General features: G+C 37.5%; 4 protein-coding genes across 5 annotated transcripts; all 4 read right to left on the reverse strand.

The window, feature by feature from the left end:
• Positions 4,764 to 5,881, reverse strand: LOC104750035 (psbP domain-containing protein 2, chloroplastic-like). Its single transcript, XM_010471762.2, has 3 exons — positions 5,519 to 5,881; positions 5,284 to 5,439; positions 4,764 to 5,208 (listed from the first exon to the last, which is right to left on the reverse strand). Exons 1-3 carry the CDS (start codon positions 5,801 to 5,803, stop codon positions 4,945 to 4,947), a joined length of 705 nt encoding a protein of 234 aa, XP_010470064.1. The 5' UTR covers positions 5,804 to 5,881; the 3' UTR covers positions 4,764 to 4,944.
• On the reverse strand, positions 5,974 to 9,040 carry LOC104750034 (DEAD-box ATP-dependent RNA helicase 40-like). Its single transcript, XM_010471761.2, has 7 exons — positions 8,824 to 9,040; positions 8,107 to 8,592; positions 7,888 to 7,976; positions 7,697 to 7,796; positions 6,851 to 7,105; positions 6,503 to 6,621; positions 5,974 to 6,405 (listed from the first exon to the last, which is right to left on the reverse strand). Exons 1-7 carry the CDS (start codon positions 8,977 to 8,979, stop codon positions 6,123 to 6,125), a joined length of 1,488 nt encoding a protein of 495 aa, XP_010470063.1. The 5' UTR covers positions 8,980 to 9,040; the 3' UTR covers positions 5,974 to 6,122.
• On the reverse strand, positions 9,234 to 11,406 carry LOC104750036 (probable serine/threonine-protein kinase RLCKVII). The gene is made up of 5 exons (XM_010471763.1): positions 11,077 to 11,406; positions 10,604 to 10,842; positions 10,312 to 10,501; positions 9,822 to 10,213; positions 9,234 to 9,728 (listed from the first exon to the last, which is right to left on the reverse strand). The coding sequence occupies exons 1-5, from the start codon at positions 11,228 to 11,230 to the stop codon at positions 9,336 to 9,338; spliced, it is 1,368 nt and encodes a 455-aa protein (XP_010470065.1). The 5' UTR covers positions 11,231 to 11,406; the 3' UTR covers positions 9,234 to 9,335.
• LOC104750037 lies at positions 21,685 to 22,790 on the reverse strand. 2 transcript variants are annotated; one of them, XM_019237959.1, is made up of 2 exons: positions 22,726 to 22,790; positions 21,685 to 22,422 (listed from the first exon to the last, which is right to left on the reverse strand). In XM_019237959.1, the coding sequence occupies exon 2, from the start codon at positions 22,395 to 22,397 to the stop codon at positions 22,161 to 22,163; it is 237 nt and encodes a 78-aa protein (XP_019093504.1). In that variant the 5' UTR covers positions 22,398 to 22,422; positions 22,726 to 22,790; the 3' UTR covers positions 21,685 to 22,160. The 2 variants fall into 2 exon arrangements, with proteins under 2 accessions (XP_019093504.1, XP_019093503.1); XM_019237958.1 differs by lacking the exon at positions 22,726 to 22,790 and adding an exon at positions 22,587 to 22,707.

Consider the following 26,919-nt stretch of genomic DNA (forward strand, 5'->3'; position numbering starts at 1 on the left):
CTTTTCTCCTCCCATACACAATTTATTAACCAATCTTCTGGAGTCAATGCAGTTACTTACTTACTTATCCCATTCAATTCAATTCTGATATCTCCTCCACTCCACACACACCTTTTCCTCACATACTTTGACATTTTGACACATTCCTTTGTTATTTCTCTCAAATAGTATTGTCGTTAAAGTACATAGTTGATTTGATTATGTAACCATATCAAGTAAGCTTAATAGTTAGTTATACTGTTTGTTTGTTACCAGCAGGTTTCATATCCACGACCACAAGTATGCATGTTGACAAACAAACAAAAAAAAGTAATGATTTTTATATGATTATTATAAATGGTCGTTGTGTTCCAATATTTTGTACCTCGTGGGATTAATGGATTATTTTAAACGTACGTACAAACATTATGTTAAAGTGTAATGTTTCAGTTAGAAATAACAAATTTTATTAGCATGAGAATTATAATTTGTTAAATTTGGGTTTATCTTGAACTTCTAACTAAAAACTAATTGGCAATTAGTGGATTGACCCTAACCTTTTATATATTATTGATAATCTTTTCAAATTTCAGATATGGGACTTAGATTGTATCCCAACATAATTCAGTTTGGAGAAATTTAAATATACAGTTAGGTGAAATAGAGCTAGCCCGATACGTCAATCGTTCAACAAAAACATTTTGTGAAACGATTTTTTATATAGTTTTAAGTTCATGCAATCGTTATAACTCATAAAACTTTTATTGTACATGAACAATCACATCACCAACCATATAGTATATGGTAATATACACAGATATACCTTATCGCATTATATGCCATATATATGATATCTCATGTTTGAAATAAAAATGAATAATATGACTACAACAGGAGCAGTCAAAACCAAAATGTAGAGAATTTATTATGCTCAATAGGGAAAAATTAAGATTTCACCTATGTTTGTCTACTTGGGTGAATTATTTAAGGTGAAATATTATTACAATTATTATTCTCATTATCGTCGGTAGTTCTGGGCAGATAACCGGAACCGAATGGACCGAACCGAACCGAACCGAATATTTCGGTTTCGGTTCGGGTTCGGATAAGGGGTAATAACCGATTGGATAGTATATTAGATATCCATGGATATCGGTTCGGTTCGGATATTACCCGATATCCATTCGGTTATCCGAAAATAACAGATCACATTAATAGCCCACTAATATTTATATATGTATAAGTCCAATACACCAAAGCCCATTAGGAATTTTGATAATATATCTCGTTAAGCCCACCATAAACATATCTATTATGTAATCTAAATAATCCTAAACGCCTAAACCTAATATCTTGCTTCCCTCTTCGCCGCGCCGACAACAACAAGAAGTGAAGAACGAAGGCAGAGAGTTGGTTTTGTTTTCACTTATCTGATCTTCTCTTTCGTCGATTCTTTGGTTGTATTCAAGGTAATTATCACTCAATGTCGTGAACTCGTGATTGTTTATAAAGTTTCTCATTTTCATAGATTCAATTCATTAAGGTTATTGTTTATATATTTATAATTTTGTAGATTTTCGTAGGCTCGATTATAAATCTATACTTATGATTAGTTATGATGCATATAGTGACTTTTTTGTTGTTGTTTGCATATCTCGATTGTGTAGATGCCTATTTCGTCCTGCCAAGAAAACTTTGTGGATGGAGAAGAAGATGAAGTTATGGGTGAGGGTGAGGAGGATTATATAAATGTTGAAGATGATGAAACCGGTTGCAAGAGGAAAGCCAAAACAAGAGCTACTGGGTCTACTTCCCAAGTAGAAATGAAAACAAGGTCTCCGGTGTGGGCTCATTTTACAAGGCTGCCAGATAATAGAAACAGATGCAAGTGCAACTATTGTTGTCAAGGGTTGAAGTGTGCGACCACTTCAGGAACTTCAAATTTGGCCAAACATCTTACAACATGCAAGTCATACATCGCTTGGAAGCAAAGATCGACTCAGCAAAATTTGAATAGCGGTAGTGGAGTTTCTACTGGGAACATGCAAGTGGGCAGAGTAACAGAAGCAGTTTTTAGAGAGGCATGTAATGAGATGTTGGTGTTAGGTGAGCTTCCTCTTGCCTTCATTGAAAGTATAGCATGGAGACACTTCTGCAGGCGGGTTCAACTTTACCAGCCACATTCCAGAAGGACAGCCACTCGAGATATTGTTCTAATGTATGTGAGCCAAAAAGATGCCTTGAAGAAAATGCTTGTAGCTCAGAAGCAAAGAGTTTCTCTCACTACTGATATTTGGGTCGCACAAAGCACAGGAGCAAGCTACATGGTAATTACTTGTCATTTTGTTGATTCTTGTTGGAGGTTGAGAAAGTTGATCATCGGGTTTAAGCATGTTTTGGACCATAAAGGAGCAACCATAGCTGATGTTCTTCTAGATTGTTTGGCAGAATGGGGGATAGAGAGGGTCTTCACAATTACAGTTGATAATGCTACAGCCAATACAAATGCTCTTAAGATATTTGTGGAGAAGTTTCAAGAAATAAGTCCTCATGCATTGATATTATCTGGTTGTATGATGCATGTCCGTTGTTGTGCCCATATATTGAACCTCATTGTCAAAGATGGTTTCAGTGAAATGAGTAAGAGTGTAGCTGCAGTTCGTAATGCTGTGGTGTATGTGAGAGCTTCAGGTAATAGGCTTGAATCATTTGAGCATAAGCTAGATTCAGGGAGAATTACTAGAGGTAGTTTGACTTTGGATGTCAGAACTAGATGGAACTCTACATTTCTCATGTTGACTAGAGCTCTTAAGTTTAGACACGGGTTTGACAAGATGGAAGCAGAAGACAAGCTTTACAGTGATCATTTTCTAGAAATGGATAATGGTCAAATGAGAGTTGGGCCTCCGTTGAAAGCTGATTGGGATAAGGTTGATGGATTGATTGATATTCTCACAGTCTTCTACCAATCTACATTAGTTGTTTCAGCATCTACGACGGTTTGCTCTCATAAAGTCTATAGTGAGATTTGTGATATTGATAATCATCTAACTACAGTGAGTAAGAGTGCTGATCTGGATTTAAGTGTTAAAGCTGAAGCAATGAGAGGGAAATTTGACAAGTACTGGGATGGTTTAGATAATATCAATAGGCTTTTGATTATTGCTAGTGTCTTTGATCCTAGGAATAAGATGAAGTTTGCTAATCTGTGTTTTGAAACCCTATATGGTAAAGGGTCGTTGCAATCTAAGTGGCTTGGTGAGTCAGTATCTGATGTTATGGTTAAGTTGTTTGAGGAGTATAATACAAATCGATCTAACCCACCAGGTTTTGCATCATCAGCCTCTCAAGGTGGGACAACTGCTGGAGGACATCGCCCTGCTTATCATGTTGCGGATGTTGAAGTCAAAGTGGGGACTGAGGGGATGGCTTCTGTTTACAACAAGTTGGTTAATGAAGAGGGATATGATGAAACAAAGACAGAGCTTGATATATACTTAAAGGAAAGCGTTGAGAATCCAAAGAGCAGTTTATTAGGAACCGAATATGATGTGTTGTCATGGTGGAGGTTCAATTCAACAAGGTTTCCAGTTTTATCTGAACTAGCTAGAGATATTCTAGCTATGCAAGTTTCTTCAGTTGCTTCGGAGTCTGCTTTTAGCACTAGTGGTCAGATTCTTGTTCCACAAAGGAGTTGCTTAACTCATTACATGATTGAGGTCTTGATGTGCACTGAACAATGGATGAAGGCTGACCATCACATAGGTGAAAAGGGAGTGGAAAACTTTGCACAAATGGTTGCTGATATTGAAGAGCAAGATCAACTTGAAAAAGGTAACACATCCAGATTTTAAGTTTACCAATTGTCTGCCTTTTGTCTTGTTGTCAATGTTTAAAAGCTTAATGATTATATGTTTTTCATTGTGTAGAGTTTCAGTTCGCAAGTGAAGAACAAGGCAATTAAACAAACACACGACAATGACTCATGTACCTTTCTTAGTATTCCTTCTTTTTAAGAACCGAGTATATTATTATGTATTCTGACTTTGTGATCTAATATATTTCAGGCAGTAGGAGAAAAAAAGAAGTTGCAGATGGAAGAACTACCAGTTTGATTCTACTACTTTTCAAATCTCAAACTCTAAACCTTATTCTCCTTTAATCTCTTTAACTCTTTCTACCTTTTGAAACTTGATATCTGATAACATGTTCTTATTGTTGGGATTGTTTTGAATGATTGTAACTTTTGAACTATTGTACTTGTAGTTTCGGATAATTTTGGGTGTTATTTAGTAGGTTTGTATATTTAAGAACCAAACCCATTAATAACCGAAATTTTCGGTTCTGGTTCGGTTCTTATATCAACTATCCAAACCAACCCGAACCGAATGAGTACCGAACCGGAACCGATCCGATTAGATTCGGTTCTCTTATGGATAGTAAATTCAATATCCAAAATACCCGATACCCGAATGGATATACCCGAACCCGAACCGAATACCCGAACGCCCAGGACTAATCGTCGGTGTGGAAAAAAAATTAGTTTCTCTCCTTAATTACTGTTGATAAACAGAAAAACATATAGACCGTAAGATACGATAACTCTATCCCAAAATTAATCACAAAGCCATAAGTGTCACACATCTTCTTCTTCTTATTTTATACGTATCATTTAATTTGTCTGACAAAAAAAATACTAAACAGTTGAGTATTTTGTGAAAGATTTTGTTTTCATTTAGGCTTTCAAACAAATACATATATATGATTTAATAAGTCGATTACAATAGTGTTATTGTTGTGTCATTATCCGAATTCAAAACTTGTATTTGCATGTTATTCACACACACACACACAAATTAGGAACAGATTTTGTAACAAAAGAAATCTCAAATTTATTGGGCTCAACAAAAGCCCATCAAAAAGCCCACTACAAGAAACATAGTTTTTATTTGGGGGTGGGTCATGTCATGAGAGAGGCAGAGCATCAAAAGAGTGAAGAACTTGTTCCAACAACATCCTCGTACTTGAATCCAAAGGGTTCTCTGGTTTGTCTGAATGAACAACGTTCAATAGATAAAGCTTCTTAGAACTCACAAACGCAGCCGAGAAAACCCTCTTGATCCCTCCTCTCGTGCTATCAATCTTGTATTCAAACTCATACACTTGTTGTTGTTGTCCTTGTCCTGATCTCTCTCCAACTGATACAACTTCAGCTTCCTTTGTACTTTCCTGATTTCAAACAAAACCACATTAAAGCTTCCACGAAACACATTTTTGTATTGGGGTTTTGAGAAGGAGACGAACCTTTCGTTTCTCAGCGTTAATGAGCTTATCAGCTACAAATTGAGGATCACCAAAGTCTTCAAGACTCTTTATACGGACAGGACTCACTACAACTCCAATATTGTTGCTTCCATTGTTTTGTTCTTCAAACAGAGCATTGGCTCCTGCTTTCTCTACCTTTTAAATCAAAACAATTCAGCATTTGGAGTGAGTGAATACACAAATTTTTGTAATTCAGTTCCGAATTGAATTGTACCTTGGTATAAGAAGAGGGTATGAGAAGAGTGAAGCCATTGTTGGAATCAGTGTATCTTTGAAGGTCTGCGGTGGATGTGGCCTTATCCAACAAGAACCCATTGAATAAAAGAGTGAGAATCGAGAGATTCAAGTGTCTTTTGCTGAGAAGAGTGATGCCAATGGTGGATGAAGGATTCTGGGTAAAGCAGAGGATCTGCTGCTTATGGATCTTCTTGTGATGAGACAAAGATGATGAGAAGAGAGACAATTTGGGAGGAGAAGCTAAGAAGCTTGATGACCACATTTTTTGCTTCTTCCTCCTCCTTATCACATGTTTGCCGTTAAAGTCCCAATCTTTAGTTTATTCAGATCTTTTTAGTTTTTACACAAATACCAATCTAATTCGATGGTACACATCGGTTTGGTTTATCCGGATTAGACACATGGGTAAGAAGAACAGAAGACAAAAAAATATCAGCCAAACAAAAAAAGGAATCATTAGCACAAAGCTTTGTTGGTTTACTCAAAAACTCACAGTGAAAATTTGATCACTTAAACCAAAATTTTCTGCAGCTTAAAACTTCAATGGAACAAAACAAAGATGTTTTCGAGACAACATCTGATCAATCAGATATAGCAACAGATAAATTCTTCCAAGGATCAGGCACGTTCTGACCACAACTCTCCAGGACATTCACCAATGGTCCAGCTTGATAAGACTTGGCCTCCTTTTTTGTTATAAAGCTTTGAAGTACACCGTGAACGCTCTCTCTAGCCATGCTTGTCAGAATCTGAGTGTAAATTTCGATTGATGGGAAAAAATCTGGAAGTAGAACGGTTTCAAAGTCCCTCATAACTGCTGTATCCAACTGTTCGATATCAATCAAGTGTGCCAAAGGTTTACGGCTGAAGCCAAAGCCAAAAGAAAAAAAAGTGAACAAATTAGTATGGCAAAAGCTATGGGACCTTCCATAATAATACAGTAAAGTTGATAAGCTCTTACCTCTCTTTGACCTCTGAGATACCCTTGAGCTTAAGTAGAGCCCTTATCTTTCCGAAATTTTCCTCCTTTGTAATAATGTGTATTATCTTCGACGAAGATGAATCCAGAAGCTCTGCAAACTGCGACAGAAACGTAAATATTTGGTTTTAGTAAACAGTTCACATATCACAGTAGAAGAGCCATCCACTTTTTATATGTAAGCCATCTATTACTGAATGCTACTTCTGTAACTGTTTGTTTTTAATTCTAAACTTTAACAACTTTTTTTACTTTCTTACAATCTCACATTCACAAAACATTCAAATCTATGGTGCTGTAGATACAAAAATAAGGTATCATGTGATGTACCTTCTCTAGCTTTTTATCTTCTGAGGAGCAGACATTTACAGTCTGGATAATATAAGAGCCTTGGCTGGCAACAGAATCACTGACGGTAACTCTGTTGATTGATCTCCCCAAAAGACCCTGGACTGCCGGAATAGTGGTAGCAGTAAAACTGTCGTTGAAAACTACTGATTGGTGTTTGCTAGAAATGGCCTGCTTAATGGATTTAACAGCATCTAGATAACCACAACTGCAAAGGGAACCTAGTTCATCGACGACCTGTGTAAGTGTGAGAAATCAATTAGCAGTGTCGAATGCTCTTAGATATAGGATGAAGAGGCTCCATACCATGATACAAAAGAAAACATTTAGAGTTTAGACCCAATAAAGGTTCTCCATAACATTAAAATACAGAGAAAACTGCCAAGAAATGAGCATTTCTTCTTATGGCAAGGTGTGGACTAAGTAGATATGTAGCTATAAGGATCAGACTTCCACTAAAACAGGAAACTCAGAATGATGTTGGGAAAGCCGCCAAGACCAGTAAGAACCTTAGATTTAGCAATCAATAGTGGGACAAACACTGAGACAATCATTCAAAATAGCATACAAATATCAATCCAAATCAGGCAGCAGACGGACTTGGTTGGTGGTATATTCTTGAAAGCTCGAAAAGGAACAAAACCTACAAACATCATTCATAATAAAACAAAAAAAAGACCTGCCAACCAGCTTCGTCCACTACAGAAGCCAACATAAAATTTAAACTGAAACAATTCAATTTGAAGCCTAGTACGTTTATTTATAGTAAAACGATTTGGAAATGTTTGGACTGCAGTATAATGAAACAGGAGATATATTTTAGCATACCAGCAATGAAACACCCGATATATCAACTCCCTTCAAGTTGACAATCTCCAAAAGTCTCTCAGGTGTAGCAACTATAAACTCAGGCTCGACGCTTTTCAATCTACAGCTCGAAAGGCAGCTTGTCAGAAAATATGTAAAACAGACTCGACTGCAAAAAGAAAAAGACAATGTAATGGACTGGTTAGACGTACCCGGAAATCTGATGATCTAGTGACGCTCCTTGGTGTAAGCTCACTGTGTGAATTCCAATACTTTTCAGTGCCTTACAAACCGATCGAACCTAAGCATGATTAAACAAAATGGCTGCATTACGTCTCTCATCACGATTAATACAAATAAAATCAGAGTGAATGAAACCAGCTGCACTAAAGAAAGAAAACAGTCACGCAGCTAGACGTTATGGTTCTAACCTGAGAAGCTTTGGACTGAGATGGCACAAGGTACAAAAGAAAAGGGCTGTTTCCAATTGACTCATCCTCCTCCTCGTCTTTCTCCCGTTTAGCAATAGCATCTGCTGCGGTCGAAACAATCCACGCAATCTGTTCAACAGTAGAAGGCATTCCACTTGTCTCTACAATATCTTTCCCAGATAAAAAACATTTCCAGAACTCAATTCCCCAAGTGCTAGTGAACAAAAACTTGTCATGCTGTTCACTGTATGTGCCATCTTTGCGAAACGAGTTCTCTATCTCATTCAGGTTTGACATCAGAAACTTTGATGGACCATCCATCTTCTCAACACCGTCAATGGACATAGGAGATGGCTTCTTGTCTTCTTTATCTCTACTCTTCACCTTATTCTTCTTCTTCTTCTTCTTCTTCTTCTTGGTGATATCAGCTTTACCCTGCCTCTCATTATATGGGTCTTGAGGTGTAGGAAGACTGAAACACATTCCCTAAGATTCAATACAAAACCAAATGAATTAATTCACCAAAGACGTCTCCAATTTCAAAATTTACAGTTTCAGCGAACCCTAAGAGTATTCACTCTTCTCTACCAAATTAAACATTTCCAATTTTCAAAACTCGTTCAAGCTCAAGCTCGTAGATGTAGTAGAAATATACAGATTCATAGAACCCTAAAAATCGAATCGAATAGTGTGTGTAAAAGAGTGAGGAGATGATACCTGACACATGCTGCGTTTACCAGACTTGCGGCGTTTCTTGGCGGCGATAATGGCAGCGATGCGAGCAGAAACAGTGGCGGAATCGTTTTTTCTACTCATCTTCTTCCTCGTCACTTTGTTCTTCTTCCTCTGCACATTATCGTCGCCTTTCGCCATTGTTTTTTTTGCTTCTTTGGAGGTTTAGAGCTTCGCGGCGGCCGTTGCTCTTAACTTTAAGCCTTCGCTTCCGGGTTAAACCTTTATATACTTGTGGCATAATTGTAATTTAGGAGAAGTTATAAGGCTACCGGTGTCATTTGGAAAATCGATAACCCGGTTAGTTGGTTTGGGAAAAGCCGGACCTTTCAATCGATTGTGATAAACCGGTTTTTTATTTGATTGCTTCACGTGAGATCATCTTCATTTCTAAATCGAACAAAACTGTTTGCTTACATAAGCATTCTTCTACAAATCAAAAAATCTCTAACAATCTTTTTTGTTATGTGTTCAAAATAAAGAAACATTGCTGATCATTAAGTCGCTTGATCTGAGCAAATCTTGTTCTCTTGTTTCTCTTCCTCCACACAAACATTAGATTCGGGTACTACTATTTTCTCTTCTTCATCGCCTCTCTTCTCTGTCACATTAGATTCGGGTAGTGTTTTCTTCTCTTCATCGTCGCCTCTCGTCTCTGTCACATTAGAATGATTTCGTCTATGATGATGGCCATGATCATATTTGGAAGAAGCTAAGTGATCCAAAGCCATTACAACATCCGCTATCACCGGTCTCATACTAGGCTGTTCTTGAACACACATTGCAGCTATTGCAAGTGCTTGGTACACTCCTCTAATTGGATATTCTCCTTCCATCAACGGATCAACCATTTTCTTGAAATTATTCCTATTTTTAAACAACGGACGTGCCTGTAAGGTTACCAAAAGTGTGAACTGTGCTCAGCTAGATAAAGGAGGAAAAGCAAAAGTTATAATTAAAGTTTGAGACTTTATAATCTTTACCCATTCGACTAGACTTTGTTTGTTACGTGGTCTCGTGTTATCGATCGCTTTCCTTCCAGTGATAAGCTCCAAAAGAACAACTCCAAAACTGTATACATCTGATTTGAATGTGAGTTGTCCTGTTAATGCGTAATCAGGAGCACAGTATCCGTATGTTCCCATAACCCTTGTGGAAACATGAGTTTCACTCCCTCTTGGTCCTACTTTAGCTAACCCAAAATCTGAGAGCTTTGCGTGATACTCTTTATCGAGCAAGATATTCGAACACTTGAGATCACGGTAGATCACAGGAGGCTTTATTGTATCGTGGAGATACTCTAGACCTCTCGCTGCACCAGCCGCAATTTTCATCCGAGTGTTCCACGCTAGCGGTTTTCTACTATGAGGAAGATCTAAAGAAAACAGAACATACGACAACAAGTTATAACATTATAAACAAAGCATGTTTATAAACAAGTCATGTTGCTTTAAAGAAAGATACAAAACATACCATGGAGGTGGTTGTCCAAAGACCCTAGTGGCATGTACTCATACACCAATAGTCTCTGAACACCCTCAGCGCAAAAACCGATAAGCTTCACAAGATTCGGATGGTCAGCAAGACTTAACGTCAAGACTTCAACCACAAACTCCCTAATTCCTTGAGAACCAGTCCGGTCAAGTTGCTTAATAGCAACAACCTATCGAAACACCATTACAAAAACTCTTTAAAATCCTCCTCTAACAAGCTAACCACATTCCACAATGTTTGATTAGAGATCAAGACACATAAACAAACAAACCTGGTTAATCTTCTCAATGAAACCTCTGTAAACTTTACCAAAGCCTCCTTCACCTAGAAAACAATCGGACTTAAAATTTCCGGTAGCAACAGCGAGTTGTCCAAACGTAAAAGTCTGAGCTTTCTTCCCTGAAACTTCATCTTCAACCAAAGTATCCTTTGCATCCAAAGCTAATTGATCCTCCTCCTTAGTATCTACTTCCTTGTTTACATCTCCACATAGACTAACTTTTAAACAATCTACAACAAACACATGACAACAAACACACATTAAAGATGAATCCATGAATGAAAACAATAACAACACAACAAAACCTAATTATATCTAACAAATGAAACAGCTTTTATGCAATGTAGCAAAAACAAAACGAAACCCAGATCGAAGACTACTAAAACAGATAACACCCACATCGAAAGATTCCGAATTTGAGAGAAATAAAAATCGGATTTTTTTTTTGTTTTTTTGGGAAAAACCTGAGCTGGGTTGCGTTTGATTGTCTCGATTGATGTTCTTATGAACGATGTTTGGATCGTTAGTGAGTTTTTTTGGGGAGGTGACATCATTCTTCTTCGTGGTTTTGGTCTCTGATCGTTTGTTAGATTTCACGGTGCGTCCGAAACAACCCATCTGAAATCTAGAAGCTTCTCTCTCTCTCGTTGGAGAAAGGAAAAAAACCCTAGAGATTCAGAATTAACACAGAGAATAAAGGGAAAATGTGGAAAAGGGAAAAAAAAATCTGATTTTCGGGGAAAGAAGAAGAGGAAGAGTTACGAAAGAGAGAGAGAGAGAGAGAGAGAGAAGAGGAGAGGGCAAAGTGAGAGAGATGCTTAATTTGAACTTTTTTAAAGGAAAGAAGAAACGTAGTTATTGTCTACGGGAAGGTGCACCATAAGGGTTATTAATAGTAACCAATGAGGTGCGTGCGGTTAAATTGTGTCTTTTGTAAAGTAGTAAAAGTAAAACTGTGGGAGCTTGGTCAAAACCTTTTTTGCTTGCTACAGTCTCTGTCTTTTTTAACCTTTCAACTTTTTTCTTTTTTTCTTTTTCACCTACAGATGAATTAAACCGCTAATTTGTCTTTTTTTTTTTGAATAAAAGTAGGCTTCCAGTCATTCAAATAGAAACAATACAAAGGAACGAAATTGAAATTTCAGAGTTCAACAGGTTAGGTTAAAGAAGTTACAGAGGTATAATTTCCCCAAAGTCATAAAAAAAAAGATATAAAACATCAAGCAATAATCCAAGAGAGCTGTGAGGCAGCCACTAAGAAGCAAGCTGAGACATGTGAGATCATTGTTGCAAGACTGATCAACATCGAAGAATCCGAGTGCTGACAAAGTAGTCACGGTCATACGACTTTGTGACGTTGAGAGGTGAATCACGGCCAAAGAGCTCTCCAGGGAGAGGGGTAGGAGCATAAGCATTGCCTTGGCAGGTATTCGGTGGGCTGTGGCCCGGATGGTGGTGACGTTTCTGGAGATGTTATGCTTCGGTGTAGAACTCTGATAGCTAAAGTGGTAACACCCACTCCATGGAGATGGGGTCATAATGCCACTAGACTTCAGGTTTTTAGTAGGATACTTCAATAAGTTGATACATTGCAGTTTAAGAGTATCTAGAAGCATACAGGATGATAAAGAAGAAGGCCTGAAGATACACCGGTAATCACAACGCCATATGGTCTGGATCATAATGTCGAGTTCATTCCAGTTGCTAACTTCATATGGAAGATCTCTAGGTGATTCTAATAACAGGTTGTCGAAAGGAGTCTTTAACCAAACTAGTAACAATGGTAGTTTACTATCCAAATGCAGTCTTCGAACAAATGGTTCCATAAATCTACACAAAGGTTGCCTAGAGTGGGAGAGATTTAAGTTCCGATCAAACCTGAGTATACGCGGATGAAGAATTTGAGAAACACCTTTTGTTAATGGACTCCAAACCCTTAATGGGCTGAGGATTGAAAAGCCCACCAAAAGAAACCCTAGTTTCTCACTCGGAGGCAGAGGGTGATTCACGCGGCGGTCGGGTTGAATGGAAGTCCGATTAAGGGGGTCGAGCATCTCCGCTGAGGGAACATATGTTGGGTATGGATTTATTGCGGGATTTGAAGCTTCAGAAGAGAACGCTAGAAGCTTAAGGTCTCTGGTACTAGAAGTTGAAACCAAAATGAGAAGAGTGTCGTGTGCCGTCAACGACTTTACCAGGCAAGTCGCCTCTGATGGTCGAAGAGAATTTTCTCCTGCCATTAGCCATACCAGGCTAATTTGTCTTAAAATTCAAAATACTCAAAAAGAGCTACATGCTAGAAATCTCATTCGAAAATTCAATTGTATGATAATATTGGTGGTTTTAGCTTAAAAAACAAAGATATGAGTCGTTAAAAGACTAAGGTTAATCGAATTTACATCCGTGATTTTTTAAGGTAATTGTAAAATACTGATCAATGCAATTAACAGTTTATCCACTAATACCTCTTTTATGAATCTGCACCTTTGGATGAAGAAGTTACGTCGAATTAGATTTGTCTTTACAAAAAGATGTTATAATATAGTCGCTCATAATTTGGCTAAGCTTGGTTGTGGAATTTTAGATTTTTATTCTGTTGTTTCATATCTGTTTTATAGCTTGTTCAACAATTATATGTGGATAATTTAATTTAAGATTATTATAATATTTTTTCGACCTAAAAAAATCGTTAAAGGACTACATTGTTTTCATATTCCATTTGATGTCTTGTAAGCGCACAATAAACTAAATGAACCCCAAAAAAACTTACAAGAAGTTTTGTTGGCCAAGAAAACAGAAAAATGGTTATGTTTTTATTAGTTGTTTTCGTGGACTTTCATTTCAGCTGCTTGTATTTTTAGGTCTTAATAAAATTCAGATAAAGAAAGAAAGAAGTCAACCTATTGTTTATTTTTTTGACAACTTATATATCTATTTTAATTTTAAATGAATTTGAGTGTCCAATATCGAAAGCTTATAGCCAAGACAACATATTGAAATTTACCATAAATAACCATCGAAATGCAAATGTCAATATACAATAAATTCTATAGAATTTTGTATGGTTAATTAGTTTAGTCTTTAATCAAGAATGCATCCAAAGGTTTATAAATAGGTTTGTTTGTATGCATGTGAATACTTTGGTCATGCACCAAAAAAAAAAAAGTCACAAACAAGTTCAAGTAGAAGGTAAATGGTAGATTATATAAAACAAAAACGAATTATCTTATTGAAAATAAAATGTCAAACTCTAATGAAAACAAATCTCTAATATGTAAAAAATAATTTTTTGTATATATTCGAAATATTGTCTATTTTTCAAATGCATCATTTTAGAATCATTTGAGACATATTTTTTTTGGGGCGTATGTTGGGTGAATAATGCATTTACTATATAAAATTTATTAATATTAGATGGGGTTATTTGTTCTATGACTTTAACGGATTTGAAAATCCAAACAAAAATCATGTATTATTCAATTATTGATTTTAAAATATTTATCAAAATTATGTGTTATTGGTTATATAGTTTACAAATACTTGTTAAAATACCATGTTATTCATTTAATAATTTTTTTTGGATTTCAAAATCCACAATATGTTTTAAATGGATTTGAATGGATTTGAAAGTGTAAAATAGAAACATTCAAATCCAAAGATAAAACATGTTATTTCAAAATTCATGTGTTTTGACTTTTATAATTTTGAATTTCATATGGATTTAGAAATCACCTCTCCAGTAACAGCCCTTTAATTCAAGTGTGATGAAAATGGTGCCTTATATTGTTTTGAGAAACAAGAAAAGAGATTCATAATAAATATTATTCACTTTTATACATGTAATGCACTTTTTGTATTATTTAAAATTGTCACATCATCTTCTTAAAACAAAATTTTCAGCTCTTTCATCCGAGGTTATTTTTATCCTTTTAATATGCCATTAAATAAAAAAATAGCATTTGTTATAAAGACATTTTAGAAATGTTATTTAAAAAACAGAAAATAGATTTGGGGAATTATTCATGAAACAACCTAAACATAATAATGATTTTAATAATACATTTTGATTCACTTTAAAATATAATCAGCTAAATATTTAACAACATATATATGTCATCAAGTATTTAATTTGAATAAATTGAGAAGAGACCTTATAACTGATTTAGAATTTGTTAGAAATACCCCTTTTGACATACCGTTTTTCAAAAATACATTTTTGAACATTTTTTTTTGCCTTCTTCTACACAATTACAATATGTTAAAATAATCTTTAAAACAAATTTTAGGTTTGGGTTCTCTATTTTGCATTTAGGATATAGTTTTGAAAGGATATGATTTAGTATTTGGAGTTTAGAGCTTAGAACTTAGTCATTCTATACATAGAAAAAGGTTATTTTTGAAAATAGACAACATGATATATGGTATTTTTGAAAAATGACATAAGAAAATGAATATTTTTGAAAATGTCCCAAACTAATTTTAAATAAATTTATAGAAGTTTGAATATTAATATAATTAAAAATATGTCTTAACATTTATGGTTGGTAAGACGCAAATAGAATAAAATACCACTTTTTTAGGGTTAAAAGAAAATAAATAAAGGGCTTTTAGATAAATTTGCTACTTTTAATGTTATTAATAAATTACATTTTTGAGGATACTTTTTATTCTCTCTCTACTCTCTCTCTCTTTTGAAATTCAAATCAATCTCAAAATGAAGGCAAACAAGATCTCGATATCGAGGAGGACCTGGGAAGCATCATGGCACGCTGCCGGCCAGGAAGAAACGAAGCAAATGAAGAACGATGTCGGTACGGAGACAACTCAGCCACCGTTGGAAAATGCGTTGACGGAGCTAACATCATTGACTAGTACGACGAAGATGGTAGAGAGATCCATGGGCAGGGACACAGTGACAGAGGAAATCGTCGGGAATACAAAGATGTCGCTCGACAAAATAACCTGCTTTTGCGGAAACGTACCAATTACTTAAAAGAATAAAATACCTCTTGCTTAAATGAATATTCTAACAACTTCGATTGACACGAATCCAAAGCAAAGACAACGGTGATATCATAAAAAAAAATTGAAACGTTTGAATAATTATATTCGATTTGAACAATGTGATAACCACATCCATAATGATATATTCTCGGGTTAAAGAGTAACATTTTAAGCTTGGTACAAGGTACTGAGTATAGTTGTGATGTTAGAATCAGACTCATTATCTAACGTAATATGATCCTCCCTGAAAGCTCTTGGCAAATGTGACAAAACTACCTAATAAACTTTACAAGATCAAGCTCAAAATTGAAAAATCAATTTTGAAGAAGAAGAGGCTCCTTCTGCTCTCTGTCCTGTTTCCCAAGACATCTAAAATCTAATACCCCTCCGTTTTCTTCCGCCTCTTTCCTCGCCGTCGGTCGGTCCCTCGCCGACTTGGGTCTCTGTTCCAATGGGGAAGAAGAAGAAACCTCGTCCTCTGGTTCCTCCTCCACCTCAGTTCCCTCGCCAGTCTTACAGTGAAACCTCTTCGAAAGCTGCTTCGAAAGCTGTTCCGCCTGAGAAGAAGGCTCCTTCTGTTCCCACCTAGTAAGTTGCTCTGCCTGAGAAGGAGATTCCTTCTGTTTGTGCGGAGCTTCTCCTCCATGTTGCGGATACAGATCTCTCTCAATCCGCCCCAGATCTAGATCTGACCCGTCCGCTCCCTGTGAATGTTTCACCCCGAGGCGCTTCTCATATGGCTCCGCCGTCAGATCCATCAGCCTCTGTTCCTGCCGCCACGGGATCCACCAACTCCTCTCCATGTGCAGAGGTTTCCACTTCCTCGTTCTCTCCTCTACCTGCGGATGTGCCTTCTAAATCGGATAAGGTGTTTGTCGCACCCCCTCATTCCTACGCAAGTGTGGCTAAGCCAGGAGCCGGTCTGGGGAAAATTGGTAGCCCGACGAAGCATGTCTCTGGTGTTCCTTTCATTCTCATCCCTGATGAAAGTGTTGCAGCAGCTAAAGAGGAGTTCAAGGACTATGTCTATGCCCAGTTCCATGGTCCTCCTCCGGAGATGGGTAGAATTATCGGTGTGGTGAATGCTCTATGGGCTCGCTCAGGCCCTCGCATCTTTGTTCACCGTATTGGACCTGGCACCTTTCTTCTTCGTGTCACCAATGCCAAGTCTCGTTCGATTCTGTTGAGTCGCAACCTTTNGGTCTGGGGAAAATTGGTAGCCCGACGAAGCATGTCTTTGGTGTTCCTTTCATTCTCATCCCTGATGAAAGTGTTGCAGCAGCTAAAGAGGAGTTCAAGGACTATGTCTATGCCCAGTTCCATGGTCCTCCTCCGGAGATGGGTAGAATTATCGGTGTGGTGAATGCTCTATGGGCTCGCTCAGGCCCTCGCATCTTTGTTCACCGTATTGGACCTGGCACCTTTCTTCTTCGTGTCACCAATGCCAAGTCTCGTCCGATTCTGTTGAGTCGCAACCTTTGGAACATCGCCGGCCATCCAATGTTCGTTGCCTCTTGGTCTCCTGACTTTACCCCGGAGAAGCCTCCGCTTACCAAGGCTCAGGTAGTTGTGGAGTTTAGGGGAATCCCCTACTACTTATTCACTGATGAGAGTCTAGCCAGAATTGCTTCTGGTGTTGGCGATCCCAAAGCTCTTCACCCAGAGACTGCATGGAAGGAAACCTTTGAGGTTGCAAAGGTTGTAGTTGAGGTGGATTTGCTTGCGGAGTTGCCTTCCAAGCTTGTCTTGGGTTTCAGTGATGGGAGAGAGATCCGGATTGATGTCGCTTACCCGTGGCTCCCCGCAAAGTGTAGCTCGTGTGAAGAATTTGATCATTCAGCTTCCCGTGGCTCCCCACAGTTACTTTTGTGTATGGTTTTAATCTTCGGGAGGAAAGGATTGCGCTCTGGGAGGAGTTAGCCTACCTTCATGCTTCTACTCCTCTGGCGAGTAACCCTTGGGTAGTTATAGGGGATTTCAACCAGATTCTCCGCTCTGAGCATCACTCTGGCTTTCCCCACGAGCCGGTAGATGTCACGGGAGTTTGTCATTTTGAGCTCGCCCTCCAAGAAGCTAACCTCTTCGAAGCTCCGTCTAAGGGGCTTCCATTCACGTGGTGGAATCATAGAGAAGAAGATCCAATCTCTAAGCGCATTGATCATGCTCTGATCAATGAGCATTGGGGTAGGTCGTTCTCGAACGCTTATTCTGAATTCTTGGAGCCAGGTCAGTCTGATCATGCCCCTTGTTTATTCTCGGTTCCGACTCTACACAGAGTGGTAAACAAGTCTTTTAAGTTCTACAATCACATTGTGGACCATCCCGAGTATCTTGATATAATTGAGTCCGGGTGGTCAGCCAGTTCCATAATCGGGTCTGCTCAGTTTAAGTTAGTGCGTGCTTTGAAGCTTTTAAAGCCTAGCCTGCGCTTGCTTAACAAAACGCATTTTAGTGGGATCTCTCAAAGGGTGAAAGAGAAGGCAGAGGAAGTTGCAGCGATTTAGAGGCAGATTCTTGTGGCTCCTTCGGTTGATTTAGCAAGAGAGGAGAATTTAGTATCAGAGGCATGGCACATGCTCTTATCTGCAGAGGAAAAGTTCTACATGCAAAAATCTCGAATTCAGTGGTTGGCGCTCGGTGATAAGAATACCTCCTTCTTTCATAAGATGGTGATGCAGAGGAACTCCCAGAATCATATTCACTTCTTTCTGTATGCTGATGGAAGTAAAATTACATCCCCTGAGGAACTTAACAGGCACGTTGTAGACTACTTCAAGTCAGTGTTTGGTTCTACTGAGATGCCAGTATCACCTGCATCAATTGAGTTTCTGCAGGATTTGATTCCTTTTCGATGCTCTCAGCCTCAGACTGATGATCTGCTAAGGGAGGTGTCAAGTGAGGAGGTTAGGGACATCCTATTTTCTATGCCTCAGAATAAAAGCCCCGGGCCGGATGGTTTTCCGGTAGAATTTTACAAGCCTGCTTGGTCCACGGTTGGGGATGATCGAATCAGTGAAGTTCAGGAGTTTTTCCGCAATGGCCGTCTTCTCAAGGACATGAATACCACTGTCATATCTCTGATCCCTAAGACACTGGAAGCCTCTGCCCTCTCGGAGTTCAGGCCTATCAGCTGTTGTAATCTTGCTTATAAGATTATTTCTAAAATCTTGGCTAATAGACTCAAACCATTGCTCATGGAGTTTATCTCGCCCAATCAGGCTGCTTTTCTTAGTGGGAAGAGCTTGGGAGAGAATGTCCTATTAGCCTCTAAGCTTATCCGAAACTATGAGAAGGCTACTTGCCCAAATAGTTCTTTAGTCAAGGTGGATATAAGAAAGGCATTTGACACAGTTTGCTGGGACTTTGTTCTAAAGATCTTGGAAACTTTGCACTTTCCACCTCTTTTCAGAACTTGGATAAAGGAATGCATATCTACACCAAGGTTTTCGATTTCTATTAATGGTGAGCTCACGGGTTTCTTTGAAGGGAGGCAGGGTTTAAGGCAGGGAGATTGCATTTCTCCGTATCTTTTCATAATGGTCATGGAGGTGCTTTCTCGTATGCTAGATCAGGGTTTAGTGGAGGGCGTGTTCTCTGCACATCCGTTGTGTCTCTCCCCTCAACTAACTCACCTGGCATTTGCTGATGATCTCCTTGTTTTCTCTGATGGAGCTGACCAATCTCTGCTTGGGATTACTGGCATTCTTCAGGAGTTCCGTCAACTGTCAGGTTTGGATATGAACCCAGCGAAGTCAGAGCTCTTCTTAGGTGGTTTTGATGAGTTAGAAGCATCAGCGTTATCCAGTCTAATCGGTGTTAGACTTGGTCAGTTCCCAACACGTTACCTGGGTCTTCCTCTAAGCCCTACAAAGCTTACAATGGTGTCCTTACATCCTTTCTTGGAGAAGATAACAACCCATCTTCACTCGTGGACTGCGAAGTACCTCTCTTATGCTGGTAAGATACGGCTGATTGTTTCAGTTATCTATGGGAAGGTCACCTTTTGGAGTCAAGTGTTTGTCCTTCCCAAAGGTTTCTATAAGAAGGTTGATTCCCTGTGCTCTGCTTTTCTTTGGAAGAATGCCATGGATTTGGCCATAGGGGGGCGCGTTTCCTAGAAAGATATCTGCAAAACAAAGCAGGAAGGGGGTCTGGGTATTCGGTCGCTTGAGGACTTTGCCTGTTGTGTTCAGGTTGAAGCAAGTGTGGTATCTTTTCTCACGGTCAGGGTCTCTATGGGTTCGGTGGTTGGATCATAACATCTTTGGGCGGAGGAGCTATTGGCTTATGGATATCTCTCCTCGTCTCTCTTGGAATGTTAGGAAGCTGATTGAAATTAAACCCACTCTAAAGGAACTTCTTAGGTGTCAAGTCAGGAACGGGCTCAATGCTATGTTCTGGTATGACTCATGGACCAATCTAGGGCCCCTCATTGGTCTTTTTGGCCCTATGGGTCCTCGTGAGCTGCGTATCCGCCGGGAAGCTTCAGTCTATGAAGCTACGCGTGACGGGCCATGGTTCTTTCCAAGTGCTAGATCTTCCCAAGCTGAGCAACTCCAGATTTGCTTGTCTACTATCGTCCCTCCTTCCCCCGAAAGAGGTCAGGACTTCTTTCAATGGAGGCAACCATCAGGTACCTTCCCGAACACTTTCTCCACTCGTGGTACATGGCAACAAATACGAGAGAGAGCGCCGACCATGCCTTGGTACAAAGCTGTCTGGTTCAAGGAATCCGTTCCCCGGTTCTCCTTCATTCAGTGGCTCGCGATGCAAGGTAGGCTCACGACTAGAGATAGACTCAGGACATGGGGAATGAATGTCCCTTCATCCTGTGTCCTCTGTGAGTCGGGTCTGGACTCTCATGCTCACTTGTTCTTTGACTGTGAGTACTCAAAGGCTATATGGGTTGATCTCGCGGGGAGTATTTCGCCGAATCCTCCTTCTTCGCTTTCGGCGGCAACCGGTTGGGTGCTCACTGTTCAGTCGTCCCCACCTCTCTATGCCAGCAAAATTCTCAAGCTCCTCTTGCAAGTTGCAATTTACATGATCTGGAAGGAGCGGAATCACCGAATCTTCTCAGCTTCACAAACATCCGTCTCCGCTACCAGGATTCTCATTGACCGCACCATGCGCAATCGTCTCATTTACTTCTCGCCGGAGGATCCCTCTATTGACTCTCTACTTGGTTTTTATTTTGGTTGTATCTCTCGCCAGGTTTTAAATCTGGCTTAAGCTCAATATATTTTTTTCTTAAACTGTTCCATTGTTCTCTCTTTCTAGAGCTTGGCGTGTTTTTGGGTTTCCATTGTACAATGTAGACCTTTTTTTATTGGTATAAATTTAACATTAACCAAAAAAAAAATCAATCAAGAATAATTGTAACGCCCGTGAACCAAAATTTGGGATTTAAGGTATGAGTGTCGATCGACAACAGTCGTAAGTGTTGCTCGATACCATAAGTGGTCGGGTCGTCCGGTTTGTTCTCTAATTGTTTTGCGGTTTAGCGTGGTTTGGAGGAACCCTAAGCCTTTCATATAAAAGGAGAACATTCTCTTCGTGTTAGGGGTTCCTCTCCCAACCGTTTCCTGCCCTTGAAGGAGAAGAGAGAGTTGTGGTTATCTCTCTTGGAAAGAGGGACAATGGAGATTGTTGGGGGTTGCACAGAAGAAGAAAAGAGGCTGAGATGTGTTGTTGAGACGTGGAGGAGAGAAGGGAAGCACCATTAGTTGTGTAGTGTTGTTCCTTGCCAAGATTCGTTCCTAATCTAAGGTAAGTAGATGTTATTGTAATCATCTAGAGGATTGAGATGGTTAATATGGATTTGTGATATGTGAGATGGACTGGAAGAATCAATGTGTTGTTTTCTATTCCTATTGTGTCTGTGAATACGTGTCTCTGTATATTTACGTAAACGTATTTGTCAAATGTCAATAGTTTTCTTTCTAATTGTAATTTTTTTACTAAACGGTCCATTTGCAACTTTTTTTGACATCTTTGATTAAATTCCCCAAAATAATGAAGAGAAAAATGTAATGAAGAGAGAGAGAGAAAATCTTTAACAAAAAAAAAAGTAATGAAGAGAAAAGCATACAAATCACATAATTATACACACAACTAATAAACACACACACACACTTAATTATACATTCCAATTGAGATACAACACAAACACTTTAAAACCATACAAATCACATAATTAAACCCAAACCCAAACTAAAATAGCCCCCAGAAGACATCATTACTCCACTTTAAAAACACGTAGAAACAACAGATTAGGGAGATATTTTTGTTTACAACAACAAATCAAAAGCAAATTAATCAAACCATTACGTATTCCCCAGTTTAACCCACCAAGAAAACGAAGTTAAACCAGGTCGTACCACACAAAATAAAACAAACCACCATAAAACCGAACCGGACCTGGAGGAAAAAAAGTAGCGTTCTGTTTTCAAAAACGAACAGAACCACTCAGCTTCCTCTTAGGGTGCCATGGTGGTGGCACTTTCTTAATTATGTCTTTAATCTTTATATATGTTTGTTGCTTTTAAGTGGATTCGTTGTTCTGGTCAGAGGTGTATCCACTTCCCGGAGGAGTAGTGGTGGATGAAGAAGAGCCACCACCACCACCTCGAGAGCTCCTCCCAAACGTTCCACCGGCTTTGACCGCAGCGGAAGCGATGGAACTTGCCAAGAAACCAAAGATCTCTCGCTTCACCTTTCCGCGGCGAGGCGGTAGCTCAACGGACCTCGCTGTGGAGTATTTGGTCGCTGGAGATTCCATGGGTGAATCTAACGGACAAGATTCTCTGCAAGTCAAACACATAAGTGTGTGTAAGAAACAAATCTAAAACATGAGTGTGTAATAATAAGAATCAAATCTACATGTAAAAATGAGAATTTAAAGAAAAAATGAAACTGAAATTTAATTAATAAAGCAGTGAGGGTTCTTTAATGACAGAAAGAAAGGTACAGATGGAGAAGGGCTTAGTCTTGCTTCTTGTTAAAGCAAAACACAATTAACGAAAAAAAAAATGGATTGCTGAAAGTTTTTTAGCTGAGAAGAGGAAGAAGAAAAAAGTAGAAAGATAAGAAGAGAGATGGAGATTAACTTATAGGCAAAGAGAAGAGTGAGGATATATCCAAAATCCAAATTAATTAAGATTAGGAGGAATTGGTCTTCTAATTAAAGAGAAATCTTATTCAATGAATGTGGTAAGGTTCGGTGTTTTTTCATTATGTATGGTGAGTCAATGGTTTTTTGAGGGTCTTTATATTATATAGTTCATGCATAAATGTTGTATAAAATTTTGTTTTTGTGCAAAAAAATATTGTATAAATAACTTGTACTTTTTGTCATGAATCAAGAATGCATTAAAAAAATTTATGAATACGTGTGTGCGAGAGTATTTTGGTTCATGCTAGAAGTCACATAGTATTTTGGTAAGTGACAATTAATAAAATTAAATTAAACAAAAAAGGAATCATCTATCATTATACCTTATTCTAAAAACGATTCCCAAACTCTAATAGAAACAAAAGAGAGTCTTCATCTGAAAAAAAACAATGTTAATTGATTTTTTTTTTTTTTTTAATGAATCAACGATACAGTTGGTGCAAACATAGTATATGGAAAATTCCAATAATAAACTCAAGAGCCTTGACAAATTAGTATAAGGGAGGATAAAGTTTCAAATGTTTTAAGATTAAGAACTTCAGTGTTATGAAACTGCATCACCAAAACTGCCAAGGGGAGTGTTTTTACAATATGAAGTGTTTTAGACTTTAGTTTAGCTTTTGTACTTTTCACACTTTAGGCTCTTTTTTTTTTCACAGTTTAGTTTAGATGGTTTCTAGATAAGATGAAGAGAGGAAAGGATTGAGCAAGTTCGGTCGTTGACTTTGGTTGAAGAAAACATTTATTTTGTTTTGTCTTCCTATTGGGGGAAAAATGATTTCAACACGTTTAGGTATAAAATTGTATTTATCTGGTATCATGTGACTATGCATGGGCTATTTGGGACATATTTTGATTTATTTGTTAATAACTTACCAAATTACATTACATAGATTTTAAAGTAAGATTAAGAACCAGATTTTCAATTCAACTTCCACAACCAATAACATTTTCTTTAGATTTTTAACATCCCAAAATTTGTTTTTTGCCTAAATATTCGAAATTTCAACAACGTTGTCGAATGAATTTTCTAGGAAATTCATTGCAGTTGTCGAGTATTACTCTCATTAAAACGAATCCATGAGATATGAGTGGACCAAAAACATTGTCAAAAACTTCATCCACCGTCCTTACTGAATTGTTATGACCCCATAAAACGTTATCTCAAACATTATTAGACGACCGTCCTTCCATTCGCCACTTGCTCAGATTTTATGTTACCTTAACTGTATACATTTTTATGTCCCTAAAATTACGATTAGTGAAATGGGGGATTATCTTTTTGTCTTATTAGACCTCAATGTATCTTACAACATGTATTCATGTTGTTATACACTTACACTTAACTTCATGGAGTATATATAGATCATAAACTAAATCTATGTAAAGAGACTTGAGAATAAACTTATTAGTCTCATATGGCTATAAGGATCTTAAACAAAGTTAAGCAAACTACTAGCCAGACGCTCTTAGTTACTAATATTTTCCATTATTAATTCCTGACAGTAAGCTCACCAAGCAAGCGCTATAGCTCACTCAACACCTAGTTCAATGGTCATGATACCTTAGCTTAGATTGATTGTGTTATCTCTTTCATTGTCTTGTGATTTAGTTCTAAGGTTTACGCGTTTTATTTTTTTATGTTTGGACTAAAAGACTCTATAAAGAGTATCTTATTTATTTTATACTCGACATCACACATCCATATACAAATGTTTAGCAAAGACCAATCTTTCACGTTATTTGTGGTTCTTCCACTTTTCCACTTTCTTTCTTTTATGTTAAGGAAAATCTTAAAAGTTAAAAAGCCCATAAAACAAATATAAAGTACTCAAAAAGCAAATTTAAACTAGATTATTAATTACACTGATTAGCTGGATCCAGTGTTAGGAAAAGGACTTGCTAGGTCCTGGGAACATTACTATAAGTTACAGAAATATTAATATAAAAAGTCTGCAACGACTTAAGTATTTGATGTTTGGTTTGTATCGTTGTTTTATGTTATTTGCTTTTCTTTGTCAACAATGATACCGACCGGGTGTTCATTAAATTTGGTGTAGGTTCGGTTTCATGAATTTGGTTCAGTTTGGTAACTAAAAATCATTTGGTTCAGTAATTTTGCCCAGCCCTAGGACTACGAAACTTAAATAAATTTTATTTCACATATAAACCTTATAAACTCAATAAAATACTTTAGGTGTAATTGGTGAGCATTAGAAAAACTGAGAAAAAAAAGTAATAATTAGAAGAAAAGGTCAATTTACTGTATAACCAAAATCAATAAACTAATTAAGAAATAAGATTATATTCAAATAAATTATAAGAATAGAAGGAGGAGTTGAAAAATTGCAATTTTGGTGTTTTGATGGTAGTGGAGGATAGTGGTGGTCGGAGGCCGACGACCGGAGAAGTGGTGACCGCTGGAGGTAGTCAGAACCATGCAGACATTATAGAAAAAGAAATCTTCGCCTGTGGCATCCAATTTTGGGAAAAAATTAAGGGCATATATTTATAATATTTATTACTCTTATAAAGTTTAGTTCTAATAAAAATTATATACTTTTACAAATTATATACGAAATGGGGCTTTATATGTTACAACATTGACAACTCAAATATATAGAGAATTTAGAATCCAAATATGGGCTCATCTACAATCTGGTTTTAAACATGAGTTTCTACCATGTTAAATAATTAATTAAAAAGAATCAGACAAACTAGTTAAATAGTAAAAATTACAAAACATTATTATTAATAGAAAGTTTGGTTAAGAACTATTTGTTTTAATTTGTTTCTTTGTTTCTTTATTTATTTTTATTATAATGATAATGGCGTTTATTTTGTAGACATTTTTGTTTTGGTTAAATCTAACCATTTTATTTTTCATCGCTTTTGGTATTTGTTAACCTTCGCACGACTCTAGAGGTAGTGGTGGTAGCCATAATCGGTGGCTGAAAGAGTTGATCGGAATTCGACAATCGGCGGTGAGTGATGGCTGGTGGTGGTAGGGGTTGTGGTGATAAGTCCATTAATACACAAAATATGAAAATACAGACTACAAAACATTTTAATGGTTAGAATGGTTATGAAATGAATTAAAGATTTTTTTGGTTATAGGTTCAAATTCTCCTAGAATAAATTGGGAAGAATAAAAAAATAAAAGAATTTTTATTTATTTGACAAGAATTACAACCCCTGGGCGTTCGGTGATTACCGGACAAACCGAACCGGACAACCCGAAAATTTTGGTTATCGGGACAAACCGAAGAGTAGTTGAATAACCGTTCGGCATAACTAATTGGGATAATCAGATTTCGGTTTAATTCGGATTGGTAATCGTTTAATTCAAGAGAGAAGAACATCAGTTCATCCTTGTTCTCTGATCTAATCTCGTTTTTTCTCCATCAGCAACTCATCTTCTTCTACTTCTAGATAGTTCTAACCTCTACAAATACTTCTTCTCAAATTTTGCGAACTACAACCTAGATTCTTCGAATTTGAAACGGTCAGTTCTTTAGTTCTTCTTTGTTTTCAATTTATTGTGTTCTTTAGTTGTTTTTTATTGTCAATTTGACGATTTCGATTTGTTAGTATTGAAACCTTAAAAATTTTGAATAAAAAAATTTAGGGTTTGGGTTCCAATTTTTTCCGAAATTTAGGGTTTATCTTCTTTTGTTGTCTTCGTAGTCAATTTCTATATTTCCTATTCTTTAGCAACCGATTAGGAATTCAAATTGAAACCAAAACCCTAAATTTTTGAATTCAAAAAATTTAGGGTTTCTGTTTCAATTTCATTTGGAAATTTAGTGCTTAACTTATGTCGTTGTTCTTCGTAGTCAATTAGTCTATCTCCGTTTTGTTACCATCTGATTAGGTGATTTAGGGTTTATGGTATATTTACTGTTGTCAATTAGTCTATCTCCTCTTGTATTGTTGATTGTTATTATGAGCTAATTAGAGCTGTAAAATCATTTGTAGATGACTGACGAAAACGACAAGGAGCCTACAGTTCAAGCCGGACAACAAGATGCAACTACGGATGTTGCAGAGAATGTTGCATCTGGAAAGAAGCGTCCAAGACCTGCATCTGGTACTGATAAGCCACCAAAACCAAGAAAGAAGTATGCTA

This window comes from Camelina sativa, chromosome 16 (genome assembly GCF_000633955.1).
Source record: "Camelina sativa cultivar DH55 chromosome 16, Cs, whole genome shotgun sequence".
NCBI lineage: Eukaryota > Viridiplantae > Streptophyta > Magnoliopsida > Brassicales > Brassicaceae > Camelina > Camelina sativa.